Here is a 17833-nt window from a genome sequence, read left to right as displayed (position 1 = left end):
CAAGGACAGGATCATAATTATGTAAAATGCAGGTATTTATGTGTTTTCTAAACCATAAATCCATCCGTGGTACCCAAATTCATTTTGGAAGTCACCTCTTAGTTAAACACAGGCAAAAAACTAAGTTGTATATAAACTGTGGACACATTTTTGCCTTTGTGTTGCATGGTTTTCACATGGTTTTTTTTTTTTGACAACTAAAATCTGAAGAAGTCCTCAGAACGTTTTGTCTGTGGGCTGCTTCCACAGCAGGCTCACGCCCATCACTTGCCACTGCCACAAACCCTCACCAAGAGAGGAATACGGTGATGAGCAGGCAGTGAGAGGGCATCTAGTGTCTACGAGATATTACAAATAAAGTCTGAACTAAATACACTTCAGAAACCAAAGCACAGCTATTGACACATCAAAAGTGAGCACTACAGAAACTCAATCCTGGAATACCCCCGCCCTAAACTGGGATACTTTTTGCCTTAGCAAAACGAAACACTATCTGTTCAGGCCACCGGATCAAAATCACGAGAGCCACAATACATCTGTCGTATAAGATGGGTGGGAATCTCTCTGTGTACATCTGCTGAAATGATGAGAGCTGTGAACTATTCACTCATTTGTGAATTGCAATAAGACAACCAAATCCCTCCCCCATGATTCAACCTCCATTGTTGATAGAAAAAAAAATAAGATTTAAGAAGAGGTATGGTGCCTGGATGGCTCAGTCATTAAGCATGTGACTTCAGCTCAGGTCATGCATGAACTCATGGTTCATGAGTTCAAATCCCACATCAGGTGAGCTGGAGCCCCACCTTGGTGAGCCCGCTTCTCTCTCTCTCTTTCTCTCTCCCCCTCTCTACTCCTGGCTCACTTGTGCCCTCTCTCTCTCAAAAAAAAAAAAAAATTAAGAAGACATAAGTAGTTTCTATCCATGTCAACTGAATTAAGAATTTTTTATCTGAAACAATCTATAATGTAAATCCCTTGACCCGCCTGAGGAAGATACTCATCCGTGGGGAATATTTTAGGACTGGATCAGCTTGGAAGCAGACAGATGGGTCCAAAGACCTGTGCAGACATGTTCTGTGCTTAATTATTTACTATAGGGGTATTTTAATAACCAGAATGTTGTGCTAACACTGCAGGGTATATAATGAGCTCTTTATCAGTTTTATAACAGCATTATCCATAAAAAAGAATGATACTTACTTTGCCGTGACAGTACCATTTAAGCGCTTAGAATTCAAAGAACAGTATAATGGTGTCTGCAAAGTAACTTCAAACTTTGGTAATACTGGAAAAGAGAAGCAAGGGTAAATATCTTAACCTATTTTACGTCATTTTTAGTTTAATAAAATAAAGACTAAATTGTTCTAAAGGAGTCAACAATCAGTATTATTTGAACTTAGACTCCTTAGAATCCTAATACACATTAACACAGATGAAAAGCACTGCAGCTAACCCTTCAAGGCTGGTGATAGACAGTGACAGTGGGGACTAGTTGCTATGGACACTTGTGTCAGTGAAAGCTTCTCAGCAGTAGAACCTACATTGCATCCAGAAGCCTAGATGCTAAGGCAACTGAATGCCGGGAGACCAGGCACTTCTTCAGCCGTCACCCATTAGTGCTGCCTTCCTGTGTCAAAACACTTCCACACCCCATGGTGAATAGTTTCTTCTAAGTAGCCCCTTCCCTAGGACCATTCTCCAGCTCGGTTACTAAAAGCGCATCCTGGGACCCCAAGACTCTCCCGCTACATGGTGCTATATATGCAGTCATGCAGAATCTTTATTTTTTGGGACAATCAAAGGCAAATCTTGTGACAATCTGATGTAATGAATTGCTATGAAGAGAAAATTGGGTAGTAGGATTTCTAACTTAATCACTAAGACATGGCTACAAAGTAATGATGCTTCTTCTTGTGTGACAGTGATTCCTGAAGGCAATCCCAAAGCTAAAAACCCCTAGTTTGGTCAGCTTTATACAACCAAGATATGAGCTATTTTATAAATATGAACGCTATTTGATATAAAGCATACCATCAGAGTAAAAAACATTTGCATCCTTCTAATCTAATAGAAAATGTTTTCTCTAACTTCACTAGCTATGAAGAAGAAATAGATCAGTCTCATTACAAAGCATCACACCATTCAATTAACACAAGAAAAGTATCAAGGAAACCAATGTGTCAACAATCTAGATCAGACCTCAAGCTCCAAACCAGACCATAGGCCCTTAGTCTGTCAAGATACTTCTTGACAAATCTAGGCCTAAAAGGGCAAAAAAGCCACATGATTCATTCAGAAATAGAATTTCCTTAAAACAGAATTCTGACGTCCTCTCCTCAAACACCGTAAGTTGGAAATCAATTCCCCACCTCCACCATATCCAATTCACCACCCAGCACCACCTCTAGGTGAAATGAAAATAGTGTCAGGGCGCCAGGTGGTTCAGTCAGTTACGAGTCAGATTTCTGATACAGGCTTACAGCTCCTGGGATTGAGCCCCATGCTGGGCTCTGTGCTGACAATGCAGAGCCTGCCTGGGACCCTCTCTCCCTCTTTCTCTGCCGTTCCCCGGCTTGCTCGCTCGCTCTCTTTCTCTCTCAAAATAAATAAACATTTTTTTAAATAAAAGATAAAAAAATAGCCTATAAAAACTTTGGCCCCTTTGATTTATTCTTTTAGGTCAGGGCTGTCCAAAAGAAAGAAAATGTGAGCCACAGATGTAATTTTAAATTTCTAATAGCCACATTTAAGAAGTAAACAGAAGCAAGTGAAATTAATTTTTCTAACATTTTATTTGATGCCATATGCCCAAAATATTATCATTTCAACATATACTCAATATAAAAAGTTATTATTGAGGCACCTGGGTGGCTCAGCTGGTTAAGCCTCCGACTTCTGCTCAGGTAATGATTTCACAGTTCGTGGGTTCGAACCCCGCGTCAGGCTCTGTGCTGACAGCTCGGAGCCTGGAGCCTGCTTCAGATTCTGTGTCTCCCTGTCTTTCTGTCCCTCTCCCACTCATACTGTCTCTATCTCTAATAAATAAATAAACTTTTTTTAAAAAGTTATTATTAATGAGCTCTTTTCCTTTCTTCTTTCTATATTGTCTTCAAAATTTGGCCTTTTACCCCCTTAGAGTACATCTCCACTTGGACTAGCCACACTTCAAGCACTCAGTAGCTACATGTGGTAAGTGATCTCCAAAGTGAACAACACAGTTACAGATTAGAGGTCAGTAAACGATAACCAGCATGAACTAAGGATAGTTTTTACATTTTTAATTTGGGAAAAAATCAAATGAAGAATATTTTATAACATGTGAAAATTATAGGAAACTTTAATTTCTGGGTCTATAAATAAAATTTCTCTGGATTTTATTCAGCCACATTCACTCACATATTGTCTATGGCTGCTTCCTGCTACAACAGCAAAGTTGAATAGCTATGACAGGGACCTATGGCCCACAAAGCCTAAAATATTACTACCTGGCCTTTTTCTGAAATATTTTATTTATTTTTGAATGACAGAGCATGAGCAAGGGAGGGGCAGAGAGAGAGGGAGACAGAATCAGAAGCGGGCTGTGTGCTGACAGTAGAGACCCCGATGTGGGGCTCAAGCTCATGAACCGTGAGACTATGACCTAAGTCGAAGTTGGACGCTTAACCAACTGAGCCATCCAGGTGCCCCAATATCTGGCCCTTTCTAAAAAAAAGTGTTGCTGATCCCTGTTCTAGGGGATCATGAGATTTAGGAAGTGACAGCGCTTTGTAACACGTGGAGCCTGAGCCACGAAAAGTGTAAACAAACTACTTTCCAGAATTTCTACTGCCTGAATGAAAAACAATGTCAAAAGGTGACACAAATCAGATGAAAAAGCTCATGTGTGACCTCAAAATAGCCATTCAAGTTATAACTAATAGTGAGATCCTATACTTTCACATTCATCTATCCTTCCTCTCCATCCACCAACAAAAGTTGGGCCACACTGTTTTTATCTGTGCGCATCTGACCGTGATATAAACATGACACCTGCAAGAGTATTTACTCAAATTAAACAGTTTTACCAATTAAACAGAGTGTCTTTACCAAAGCCGAACAAATGAAAAATATGGGAAATAACTAATGTTATGTTTTTAAAACTTACAAATCTTTAAATATGTTAAGATCACAACAAAGTAGAAAAACAGAAAAATTATGAAAAAGGAAGACCACATAATGAGACTATAGGTGATCTGTTTCCTATTCTTTCTTTACAATGACCTTTTATATCTTTTAAAAAAGAAAAAGATTATATTAGGCCTGTAAGAAACACCAGGATTTTACTTTCACTAGAATTTTTACTTTAAATAACATATCTCTTGGACATGGAAATTTCTCTTATCACTGTGAAAAGTAACAAATATTTTTTTCCTTCAAAATAAACTGAAGAACTCTTACCATATTCTGAAACCTGAAATGATTGATAATATGTCTGGTCCTATTGGGAGAAAGGAAAAAAAAAAAGAAAACATGTGAGTTCTTATTTAGTTATTTTGCTTGCTTACTTACCTATATAAAAAGATTAAGAAAATTATTTTTTAACTATACTTATAATGATTTAATTAGCAAAACAGTTTATTTTCACTTTTGGAAGTTTATTTTTAGTCATCTACAACATGAAGCCTATGAGGTTACATGAGTTTTTCTTGTCAGTTCACTATCATTAAAAAAATGACCTGAGCCACCTGGGTGGCTCAGTCTGTTAAGCATCAAACTCAGCTCAGGTCATGATCTCATGGTCCTTGGTTGAACATCCAATTGTTGATTTCGGCTCAGGTCATGATTGCACAGTTATGAGATCACGTCCTGCATGGGGCTCCATGCTGAACATGAGGTCTGCTTGGGATTCTCTCTCCCTTTCTGTCTGCCCTTCCCCCACCCGTGTACAAGGGCCCACACACTCTCTCACAATAAATAAATAAACTTTTAAAAAATTGTATTCTAAATCTGATTCCCTATGTTTATCAAAGCAAATACACAGATGCAGCTACAAAATAGGATGGGTTTTTTTTTGTTTTGTTTTTTTGAGGTTTTTTGCAAAAGCAAGGGGCTTTATTACGAGTTTAGGCTCACTGGGGCCTAAACTCGGGCTCACAGACTTTACAGGCATGGTGGATCCATGCTGAGAGCCCCGAACAAAGGCGGGTAGGGCTTTTATGAGTTTGGAAAGGGGGAGTTACAGGAAATTGTGACATAGGTATAGTGATCCAATCATTATTATACAATATTATTGACAACAGGTTTATCCAATTACAATATTTAGAGTGTTAACCAATTAGAGTAGACCCAGGACCCTCAAGTAGGGTGTACCTAGCCTTAAGCAATAAGTGATTACCTTTAGCTTCTATTTCTAGGCCTGCCCTTAGGAATGTTAAAGGTATTACAAGGGTGGTCCCTCTTGCCTTGGGCAATGTGTGCCCTTTTATTGTCTCAAACCTGCTCCTTACATTCCCCCCTCTGTCTTGTAACTGACCCAATCCTGGGTCAGCTATGTTACCATTGTTCTGGTTTAAGGCTGCATGTGCTTAAGACCATTAACAGAATAGCATTTACCTGCTCTTTGACAAAGGCTATGATCTTATTTGTGATACAAGAGCCAAATGTTCCCTCAACCTGGTGAGGTGATCCAGATCCAGTCGCTCAGCTTGAACTGATCTTCAAAAAGACTCTGACTCCAGGATCTCCAGCCCTGCTCCAGCCACACCCCAGAAGCTGGCTGGTCTAGCACGGCAGAAGCCTGAGGAATCATCGGTCCAGTAAAATAAACTGTCCTGCCTCTTTGCCATCAAACTGGCAAATGTTGCCCCAGAAAGCTGGGGAAACAGCAAAAGTTCCTGATAGGATGTTCTGTTGGTGTTAATTGCCTCTAATCTGGGCATGGGATTTCAACACGGCAGAAGGTAAAGGGAACCTAAGCCTCTACTGCCAGACTCTAATGAAGGGTCTTCGAGTGGCCACTAGATGGCCCACCAATTTGGCTAAGGATAGTAATATAGAATCATAAAGTCGTATTGCACTTATACACCCAAGGATCCTGAAGAAATTGGCTGTCATTCTTACTTTTGTAAACCAGGCAGCACCAGATATTAGAAACCCTAAAAGAGACCCTTACCAAATTAACCATGGAGACTGGCGGAAATTGGCTAAACTCTCCTTCCCTTTGCCCTTTATAGGATAAAAAATTCCCCTTACACCAAAGAGGACTATCCTAGGGTTTACGGGAACAACGTTACTTCTATGGCAATAGCTCAGGAATTATACAGGATAGTCTAGCTGTGGTTCACGGCCACTACAAGAGAGGAGAAGAACAAGGAGCCAAAACCAAAATAGGATGATTTAAAATGATTTAAAAATCATCCTTGGTTAATCAAACAACTGTACACCAAGTTATTTTTTAATCCTAAAAGATGGATAGAGTTCATTGCAAAGTATAAAATGCATCTAACTACTTATATGCTAATAAAATAACTGTCCTAAACTTGGTTTCCATGATGTCTCACTTAAGTAGAGTCCCTAATCTTTGACAATACAGGAAAAGACATCCAGTGGAAAAAAAGACAGTCTCCAACAAATGGTGCTGGAAAAAACTGGATGGCAACACACTGAAGAATGAAACTGGACCACTTTCTTACACCATACACAAAAATAAATTCAAAATGGAAGAAAGACCTAAAGATGACACAGGAAACCATCAAAATCCTAGATGAGAACAGGCAGCCAGCTTCTTAGTAGACATGTTGCCAGAGGCAAGAGAATAAAAGCAAACATTAACTATTGGGACCTCTGCACAGCAAAGCTTCTGCACAATGAAGGAAACAACAAAACTAAAAGGCAACCAATGGAATGGGAGGAGATATTTGCAAATAGCATATCAGATAAAAGGTTAGTATCCAAAATCTATAAAGAACTTATCAAACTCAACACACAAAAAAACAAATAATCCAGTGAAGAAATGGGCTAAAGACATGAACAGACACTTCTCCAAAGAAGACCTCTAGATGGCCAACAAACACATGAAAAGATGCTCCACATCACTCATCATAGAGAAATACAAGTCAAAACTACAATGAGATACCACCTCACACCTGTCAGAATGGCTAAAATTAATAATTCAGAAAACAACAGATGTTGGCAAGAAGCAGAGAAAGGGGAACCCTCTTGCATTGTTGATGGGAATGCAAACTGGTGCAGCCACCCTAAACGACAGTATGGAGTTCCCTCAAAGACTTAAAAATTGAACTACCCTATTATCCAGCAATTGCAGTACTAGGTATTTACCCAAAGGGTAAAAAAAAAAATACAAATTCAAAGGGGTACATGCACCCTGATGTTTAAAGCAACATTATCAACAATAGCCAAACTACTGAAAGTGCCCAAGTGTCCATTGACTAAATAAATGGATGAAGAAGATGTGGTATGTATATACAATGGACTCTTACTTAGCCATCAAAAACCAGTGAAGCCTGCCATTTGCAACAATGTGGATCGAGTTAGAGTGCATTACGCTAAGCAAAATAAGTCAGTCAGAAAAAGATAAATACCATATGATTTCACTCATATGTGGAATTTAAAAAACAAAACAGATTAACATATGGGAAAGTGGGGGAGAGAGAAAGAAAAACAAACTATCAGAGACTCTTAATGATAGAGAACAAGCTGAGGGTTGACAGAGGGAGGTGGGTGGGAGATAGGGTAGATGGGTGATGGTTGCTAAGGAGGGCACTTACTATGATAAGCACTTGGTATTATAAGTAAGTGATGAATCACTGAATTCTACTCCTAAAGCCAATATTACCCTATATGTTAACTAACTAGAATTTAAAACTTAAAAAAGATAATAAATAAAAATAAAAGGACAAAATAAATTTTCATTTACTTAAAAAATAAAAATAAAAAATAAAGTAGACCCCAAAGAATTTGTGTTGATCAAAGTCTTAGAATCTACACATTTGTGACTTGTATCTTAAATTGTTTTCATGCTCTATATAGGAATGTTATAAGTTATATGTATTTAGTTCCTTTATAAATTCTAATTTCTCATCCTCAAAAATCAAATCATGAGGGTGATCTACCTGTATTGCCTGTTTTACTTATAAATATAGAATTCTGGTCTTTAGGGGTGCCTTCGTGGCTCAGTCAGTTGAGTCAACTCCTGACTTTGGCACCGGTCATGATCCCAGTGTCATGGGATCAAGCCCCACATCTGGCTCTGTGCTGAGTATGGAGCCTGCTTCAGATTCTCTCTCTCTCCCTCTACCCCTCTCCTCCACTCATGCTCGCTCTCTGTGTCTGTCTCTCACTCTTTCTAAAATTAAAAAAAATTAAAGAATTCTAGTCTTTAATTTTTGCTTTATTACTAAGGCCAGCAACAGGTGAGACTATAGAATAAGTAATTTTATGACAATGATGATGTCTCTGTCAAGTTAAATATATCGCAAAGACTGAGTACTACATGCAAAATACTACATGAGACTCTGTAAAGACGGTAACACTCCTCAGCATTGGAGTGCCAATCGACAGATGGAGACACATAGAGTAAAGAACAATAATGCAAGACTGACAGTGTCCTGCAGTTTCATGCACTGTGCTCCTAGTTACTCTTATGCTAGACTTATACATAATTCCATCTCTACTCATCTTCCAAGACTTAGCACAAATATTACTGCTTCCCTGAATCCTCAATCTAAAAGCAGTATGAACACTCCAAGCCTCAATACTCTTTAGTCCTTCCTTCTGTCCCTTTTTACCCTGTAAAAAGTGTATCATTACTAGGTATGTAGTTTATCTTGCTGCAAGTTCTTTGAAGGCCAGTTCCATGCTGGATAATTTTTTTTATCCTTTATAGTTTATCCTCTGAGTGCCAATCCAAAAGTGTCTAATACCAAAAAAGTGTTTGATAAATATGTTAGATTAAATAAGTATTACTAGCTTTGACAAATGTAGGAAAGCAACTAATTTGGGCCTACTTTAAACAATAGCCTTGAAACCAAGTTTTAGGCAATTATTTGTTTAACACATAAGCAGTTACATGAATTATATTTGAAGTGAATTATCCTTTCCTGCCTCCTATATTACTCATCATCCCTGATAACTCCTGGATTTTCCATCTCTCTGTTTACGTCTCCTCCTTCATTCAGTCTGTAAACATTTTCCACTTTTTAAGAGTTCTCTTGATACTCTTAAGGATCTTTCTGAGTCCTTCCTTGTTTCGTTAGTGGTCTCCCCTTTCTGCTCCTGAAATGTTGGCCCTACCCACCCTGAGCCCAATACTGTTCCAATTCTCTGGGCCCTTAAGTGAGCTCATCAACTCTCATGGTTTTAACTGCAATCTCTATACTTAAGAAACCTAAATCTTTATCTCTAGACATACCCACCCAGAGATTCAGACTCAAATCCAGGTTCTGGACATTTCCATCCACACGTCCAACAAAATGTCCTGGACTTCTTTAAGTGCATTTGGCCTCCTCCAGGGAGCTTTTCTTATTCACCTTTTCCCCATATTGGGTTAGATATGGTTCCCACCCATAATAACTTGTATGTAACTCAATCATTTTACTTATTGCAATATATTATAATTATCTGTTTCATAACCCTATAACAGACAATGAAATCATTGGGAACACAGCATCTAATTCAGCATGTCTTCAAGGTGTGTTGAATGAATGTATGTATGAAATGAACAAATTGATTCTCATCCCCAGGCTGGTTCTCATGGGGCTCCTTAGATTGGCCTCAATTATCATACAGTATCTCCTGCCAGAAATTGAAATAACCTTCTCATATGAAGAAACAGACAACCCTGTGAAATGACCCATAGAGTAACCTTAACCCTGTGCCTTGTGTCTGGAAAGAATATTAAGTGCCAAGAAATGGAAGAAGCCAACATCATGGAAAGCTGGGGGGGGAAGCAGCAAAAAGAGTGCTTGTTTTCATGTCATTTTAAATTGTTCCAATAAATCACAAAATCATTTTGTAACTGAGTGCTGACAGGATGCTTTGTAGCAGATGAGGTTTTCCCAGGGTGTTTATAAGTGGGGAATTACAAATCAAGAAATAAATTATTTTACTGTCCAAAGGGTTTGAAAAGCAGAAATGCATTTTGTAATTTTCAACATATTGTCCATTAGGCAATCAGGTCATACCAAGTTCCACAATGAGTTCAGTTATTTTAATTAAATATTTTTATAAAACATATAATCAGGAATAGTAGGAAATACTGAGATACTTAAAGCTAGTAGCAATTTATGTCATAAATAACCATAAGAGCACTGATGCTGAGTACTTTCATAAGTCTAGAACAGGTATGTAAAAACTCTTTCTATAAAGGGCCAGAGAGTAAGCATTTTAGGCTTTGCAAGTCCATATGGTCCCTGTTGCAACTATTCAGCTGTGCATTGAGGGAGCAGGTAAGCAATGAGATTGAGTGTGTTCCAATAAAACTTTATTTACAAAAACAGACATTGGGTTGGATTTGGCCTTTAGGCCAAGGTTTGCTAAATGTTTTGGTCTAAAAAGAAAAATTGTTCTATGCATCCTCTAACTGAACTAAATTGACTAACCTTAACTTAAAACATGGAGAAGAAAGAAAAGAAAAAAAAAGAGCTTTTGTATGAAGCACAATTTCATTTACTAAACAGTTTTACTTCAGTTCCACAAAAACAGTCTGCTTCAAAATGAGTTTTCATGTTTATTCTAGCTCAGCAAATACAGTTTGTACTCATTCACTCTGCCAGCAACTCAAGGAGGCTGGCCTGAAAGAGTAAATACTTGAGCAGCATATCTTCTAAGCAAACACCTTTCCAGATCGCAAGAGTACATGGCTCATCTACATCTTCTCAGTTCTGCTTGCCCCCAAGGGTCACTGTTCCACGGGGAAAACACTCCCTTACAAAGCCTGCTCTTAAGCATACACATTCACTCTCCATTTGTATTAGATGTAAGCCTGTCTCCACTAGGCTTTCTAGCCAAATTCTAAAGGAGAAATGGAAAAGAAGAACCAGGAGGTATTCTCAGTAATCTCTATAATTTCTTTATTCTCCTTACCTCTAAATCAATAGTTCATTGTGATGGTATATGTTATGAATATCAATCAAATGAAAGAGAAAAGAGAGAAAATACAATATTGTAACTAGCTCCTTAAAAATATGCTATGACTGGTTGCAAATTAAAGATATGTGCATTGCTAAAAACATCTATTCTAGTTACAGAATTTCCCTTGTCTAACCATGAAGCCATCCAACTCTTGAGAGAGATTCTATTTTTAATAAACTTGAAGGAATATGGCACACTATATGACGATTTAAAATATACACATTTTAACATGCAGGCCAGCTTCTTGCAACTCTTACTTCTGGAGTAAAAAGAAACGCCAGAAACAGAACTAAGGAGTTTTGTTTGCATATTTATGTTCATACATGATCGTTTCAACTTCCCAAAAGCTTGCTTCAGCATTGATCTCCCGTGTCTGGATTTAATTTGTATTTAAAGATTAATAAAGGCAATTAACTTTCTAAAACTACATATGTCAAATATAGAACTATTTCAGTCCCGGTTTTGGTTTTGTCCCCCGAGACACCAGATGTCAACTCTATCCACATTCCCAAGCCAGGTGCAAGTCCAGCACACAGGACTTGCAAAGGAGGTTTCCAAAAAACTAGTTTTGCAACCCTTAACCGAAAGGGTAAAGATGGAAATTAACTAAACAGGAATTTTAGGAGAAAGCTTTTCATGTGCTTTCACACATCACTGGGAGGCAGGCACCTGACATGTGTGAGCAAAATACTGGTATTGGCCAGCCATGCAGACAACTCAGCTAAGAGACTGTGATGCATTGGGAGTGGCTAGAAGTGTTGCCTACTTAGTTGCAAGAACCAAAGAAAAGGTGATCATTTTACCTCAACTAGATATACAAAAAAGAGAGAACCAGTGTGGTGCTGTCTTCAGTTCTGATCAAAAATAGCCTCCAGGGGGCTCCTGGTTGGCTCGGTTGAGCTCCAACTCTTGATTTCAGCTCAGGTCATGATCCCATGGTTGTGGGATCAAGCCCCATGTTGGGCTCCACACTGAGTATAGAGCTTAAGATTCTCTCTCTCCCTCTCTCCCTCTCTCTCTCTGTCTCTCTCTCTCTCTCCCTTCTTTTCCCAGCTCTCTCTCAAAAAAAAAAAAGCCTCCAGAAGGGGAGCCCCTCTGGAAGGTATACTGTGTACCTTAGATGTCCAGGAGCTGAAGACAAAGTTAAGAGCTGCCAGAGGAGGAGACAGATTTAAAAGCATCCAAGACACTGAATGGGAAGCCTCCCAACAGTGATAGGCGTGCTCCAAAGAACCCACAAAAGAGTTTTATGAAGGAAAGCTGCTCGTTTTAAATACCTGCCAAGCCCAGAGAGTTCTGATGCCAGATGACAATGCTATCATGTTGAGCCATGTTAAACTGCCATTTTTGTAGGACAAATATTAGCAAATTCATATAACTCATCTTTACATATCAAGTAAGAATTTTTTACCCATTGCCTCTCTTCCCTCCACCTCATTCAGTCGTGGAGGAGCTGAATGCAGCTTAGTGAGTCAGGGAGAGGCAGCCAGACCACAGAAGACCCAAGCTGGGGCAAGACACCACTTGGTTTTATTGGACTGGACATATTAGTTATTGGACATAGACTCTTTTTTGTGTATAAATATAACCAATAATAACATTATTACCAAAAAATAATGACAAAAATGGTGGACTTTTCCCTACATTTCAACCAAGTAATAGGACAGAATTTGTCCTGAAGAGCAGGACTAAATGGCAAAAAATAATGCTGTTGTTTTTGTATCGCACCTTTCACATAATACATGTTCGACCTCACAGTTACACACAATAACTGGGCACACCAAACTGGCCAACTGTTCGTGGTAAGAAAGGCTGGGGATGCAGAGGGTATCAACGATTCTGCCTCATAAGATTTCCCACTGAAACAGTTATGGTTAGAGTTCTCAATTGATCTACAAATGCCTACTTAATCCATAATAGGAATGAAATTATATGGCATTCTTACTGCTGTACCCACAACAAACTATATTAATGCTCTCCTTCTCAGAAACAAAAGATTTAAATGAGCTGTCTATCCTCTTTGCCCCTGCAACCTGGATTCCACCACTATCATGTCACTGGCATGGAAGGGTGCTCAGTAAGCAGTGGCTCCTTGCCTCTGCTAATTGCCCATGGCCTCTCTCTCAGGCCTAGCTCTTCCAGAGACTTCTGCAGCACCTACTACTGTAGCCACCCTCTCTGAATCCCTTCTGCTCTGCTCTGTGCCTGCACTTTCTTGGCTCTCTCATTCCCAACCTGGCTATTCACTCTCTGTTGCTTTGGGTGGCTCCCCTGCTTAGCTGCCGAATGTAGTGATTTCCCTCTCATCAGCCTGCCCATCTCTCTCCCCTAAACCAAGTTTCCAGCCCCAAATTCCCCTGTAATGGGTGATTCTCCCAGAGCACTCACTTAAAATCCCAGAGTCACCTCTGTTAAAAGGTAAACTGAAACACATTAAAAATTTTAAGAGTTTGGGGTACCTGGGTGGCTCAGTCAGTTGAGTGTCTGACTCTTGGTTTTCAGGTCATGATCCCAGGGTCATGGAATAAGACTCGAATTGGGCTCCTCACTGAGCATGGAGCCTGCTTGAGATGATCTCTCTCTCTCCTTCTGCCATTCCCCTGCCCAAGCTCACACCCCACCCCATCTCTCTCACATAAAATAAAACTCAGTTAAAATAAAATAAAAATCTTAAGAGTTTATGTGAAAAGAATTTGATTGGAACTGGGCAGTGCTGAACTGCAAGTGGTTAGGCATGCCCCACCAACAGGAGCTCAGGGAGAAACTTTCACAAAGGAAAGACAGAAGTAAAGCAAGGAAATTACTGATTGGCAATAACTTAAAGCCTTAGTTGGCTCTTTGTGACCGGTTACCCCTAGCATTTTGATTTCATAACCTTGAGGCATTCACAGACTTAGATTTTGGTTTGCTTAAGTAGTTGACCATGGCAAGAGAGCCACATCAGTCTAATGACCTCTTCTAATTAATTTAACACCTTTTGGGGCGCTTGGGTGGCTCAATCAGTTGAGTGTCCAACTCTTGATTTCAGCTCAGGTCAAGATCCCAGGGTTATGGGATCCAGGCTCAGTGCAGAGCCTGCTTGAGATTCTCTCTCCCCACCAGCCCTCACTTGCACTCTCCTGCTCTTTCTCTCTTAAATAAACAAATAAACAAACAAACAAATAAATAAATAAATAACACCTAAAATTCCTACCTCTCCCTTTCACAATCACAATCCAGTGATTGGATCTGACGAATTTTCCTTTAAAGTGTCTTTTGAATTCACCGATTCCTCTTTGATTTGTGCTGCTCCCCTAAATCAACCCCCTATTACCTTCAGACTAGACTATTATAACACAGAAGGTAGGCTGTATTTGCTGGCCATCTCCTTGACTTCAGTTCCTCTCCTTTTATTCACCCCACATTCGATGAGCTTCCTAAAATACTATTGTAATCATGTCACGCTACAAAAATCAACAAGACAACAACTATCGATAACTTTTTTTTCTTTTGGTTCAGAGATTTATCGTAAGCATATCATTCTTTCTATTGAATAATGTTGTGGTGTTTTTACATTGAGCACATGTTACTTTTATAATCAGAAAAAAATAATAGATACTGTTTTATCTATCTTCATATCTTTTTATATTAAAAGACTCATTCACATACAGCCTTTGCTTTCTTTGTCCTTAGAAATCTTAAATGAAATCTATAACATTAACATTCAAAGTGAAATAAAAGTTTTTAGAGCCCCTCAATGTCTACAAAATGAAATCTATAACATTAGCCTAATATCCAATATGCTCCACAGCTTGACCCACGAACTCTTCCAGCATCCTCTTTGACTCCTACTCTCTGCAAGGCCTCCCCTCCAGGTAAGTGCTTGCTCCCAACCCTGCTGCGGTCCCCTAGCTCCAAACCTCCCCCCGCCACGGTCCCAGTCTGAGTCCTACAGTGCCCTCCACCTCCATCTAGTTGAAGCATGGAATTTTAAAGAGGAGGTTTACAAGTCCTCTGACCCAGGCCCTTATTTTAGAGCTGAGGAAACAGATCCAGAGCTGAAACAACTTGTCCACAGTCCCTTGACCACAGCACAAGGCCCCACATCATGTAACCCCCAACCTAACGCTCTTTGCATTTATTACATGAAGTCTTCCCTGACTGTCGGCTCCTTGAGGGTAGGGTGTGTGTCTTATCATCTTTAGATGTTTACTGACTGGTGTTTCTCCCCACCTAACATACAATAAGAAAATTCCAGGGGCACCTGGGTGGCTCAGTCAGTTAAAGGACCCACTTCAGCTCAGGTCATGATCTTGCAGTTCACAAGTTCAAGCCCTGCATCGGGCTCTGTGCTGACAACAGCTCAGATCCTGGAACCTTCTTCAGATTCTATGTTTCCCTCTCTCTCTGCCCCTCCCCCACTTATACTCTGTCTCTCTCTCTCTCTCTCTCTCTCTCTCTCTCTCTCTCAAAAAAAAATAAAAAACATTTTAAAAACTTTTAAAAAGAAAATTCCATATTTTTAGTTTTATCCAGATTGCTACTAATTCTCCTATGCTTAACCCTAAAACCTATAAAACAATGACCACATAATATCCTATCTTTTTCCCTTTCATTTTTACCATAAAATTAGCAAAGAACTTAAAAATTAACAGAAATCACGATTAAAGGATCATCCATAAAAGTCTCAGTAGATGTATATTGACCTCCTTGGAGAAATGATAGATGTGCAAAAGAACAGAAATGTTTGTTAACATTCACATTGTCCTTTCTTTTCCTGTTTAGAGTCTAAACATCTGTGGCCTAAAGTGTAGTTGCAACATATTTCTCCCAGAGTTTTCAAGCCAGACATTAGGATCAACTGTGGTAGATTCCATAAAAAGAGATGCCCAGTTCCCGCCCACAGTTACTGGATCAGAATTAACAAAACTGCAGCCCAAACATAACAGATGCATTCATTCATCCATCCTTCAACAGAGAATTATGGCGCCTAAGTGCCAGCATTGTGCTAAGTGATGGACAGACATTTTCTCAGGATGAGGCTTTTAATTTGGTGAAAAGAAAGGTATTTATCAAACAATCATACATATAAATATATAATTACAGACAATGATACAAGCTGTGAATTAAATTCATAGGAAATTATGAAACCTGAAAATGAGGCTGGAAAAGTAGTCAGATGAAGCAGGGCCTTGTGTAGGCCATGGTAAAACACATGAATTCTACTCTGAGGGCAATGGAAAGCCTTTGGAGAATTTTAAGCTGAGGAAGAACATGACCCAATTTAATGTTTAGATTACTTTCACTGCTGTATAAGGAATTGATTACGGGGCGGGGGGGAAGTAAATGTAGGGAGATGCATTAAGAGACATTGTAAATATCTTGGGAAAATATGATGGTGGCTTGGACAAAAAAAGGCAGAGGTGAAAATAAAGAGAAGTAGAAGTAGATGGTAAGGGTACAATCTGGGGGAATTGGTGAAGGTCTGGATAAGGATGGTAAGAGAGATGAGATGTCAAGAAAACTCCAAGGTTAGCAGCTTGAATAATTGGATGGAAATTGAGTGATTTAGTAAGCTAGAGAATGCTGGTAAAGAGCCAGGTGTGGTGAGGGAAGGTTATAAGAATGATATTGGATATGAGTAGTTCAGGATGCCTTTAAAATATCCAAGCAGAGATGTTAAGTAGGCAGATGGTTAAAAGGTCTGCAACACAGAGCTCTGGGTTCTCTGAGACAAATCTGAAAGTCATTAGTGTACAAATGGAAAATGCAATGATATCTATAAATGAACTTGTCTAGAGTGAGAAATGAAAGAAATTTAAAGTCAAAGTCTACAATATCCCCATATGTATGAAAGAATAAATGACAAAAGAAGGCTAGCAAACTAATAGAAAGAAACTTAAGTTCCAAACTGGAGTGAGTTGAGGAAGTGGGAGGTACAAAGATGAGACAAAAAGTTGGCTAGAATGGTAAAGAAAAAAGTAAAATTACTGGCAAAAAAGCCAGGGTCAGAGTTCAGTGTCTGTCTGTCTGTCTCTGTGTCTGTCTCTCTCTTGCTCTCTCTTTCTCTCCCCTGTCCCCCCTCCTTCTTGCTCTCTTTCTCTCCTTCTCTCCTTAATCATGCAGGAGACGAACATACTAGATTTTGTGAAAAGATCCAGGGAGAAAGAGATCTAGGTTGAAGATTCAGGAGAAAGAAGAGATAATTAACATTAAGGTTTTTGAGAAAGTAGAAGGGAGAAACCAGGGAAGAGGTTGAGGTTTTGGTCTTAAATAAGAAGAATTACATCTTTTCTGTAAAAGAAGAGGATGACTATGAGATGGGTACACACACAGGCAGACATGTAAATCTGGCAGAGGAGTTTAAAGAAATTCCTATACGAGAAATTCTGTTTTTTATGAAGTAGAAAGAAAGATTATCTGAGGAGGGAGGGACCAGAATCTCCCCCATCAGATAGCATTTTCCTTAATCCCTTCTCTCATTTTAGAAAGAATTACAAATATTCTGGTACTCATCAAGACTATAACTAGGGGCGCCTGGGTAGCTCAGTCGGTTAAGCATATAACTTCAGTTCAGGTCATAATCTCATGTTAATAAATAAAAAAATGTTAAATAAAAATTTTTTTCCATAATATTTTATTGTCAAATTGGTTTCCATACAACACCCAGTGCTCTTTCCCTCAAGTGCCCTCCTCCATCACCACCACCTCTTTTCCCCCC

General features: G+C 39.1%; 1 protein-coding gene across 1 annotated transcript in view; it reads right to left on the bottom strand.

Annotated features, from left to right (window-relative positions):
- CD109 (CD109 molecule) overlaps positions 1–17833 on the bottom strand; it is a 126061-nt gene that overhangs the window by 61995 nt on the left and 46233 nt on the right. Inside the window, exons 6-7 of the mRNA XM_029945229.1 lie at positions 4441–4480; positions 1204–1288 (exon numbers count right to left, since the gene is read on the bottom strand). Coding sequence (XP_029801089.1) covers positions 1204–1288; positions 4441–4480 — 125 coding nt within the window. The remainder of the gene's footprint in view (positions 1–1203; positions 1289–4440; positions 4481–17833) is intronic.

The sequence above is a fragment of the Suricata suricatta genome, chromosome 7 (genome assembly GCF_006229205.1).
Source record: "Suricata suricatta isolate VVHF042 chromosome 7, meerkat_22Aug2017_6uvM2_HiC, whole genome shotgun sequence".
NCBI lineage: Eukaryota > Metazoa > Chordata > Mammalia > Carnivora > Herpestidae > Suricata > Suricata suricatta.
The sequence above is the reverse complement of the archived record's forward strand: the minus strand, read 5'-3'. Positions and strand labels throughout refer to the sequence as shown.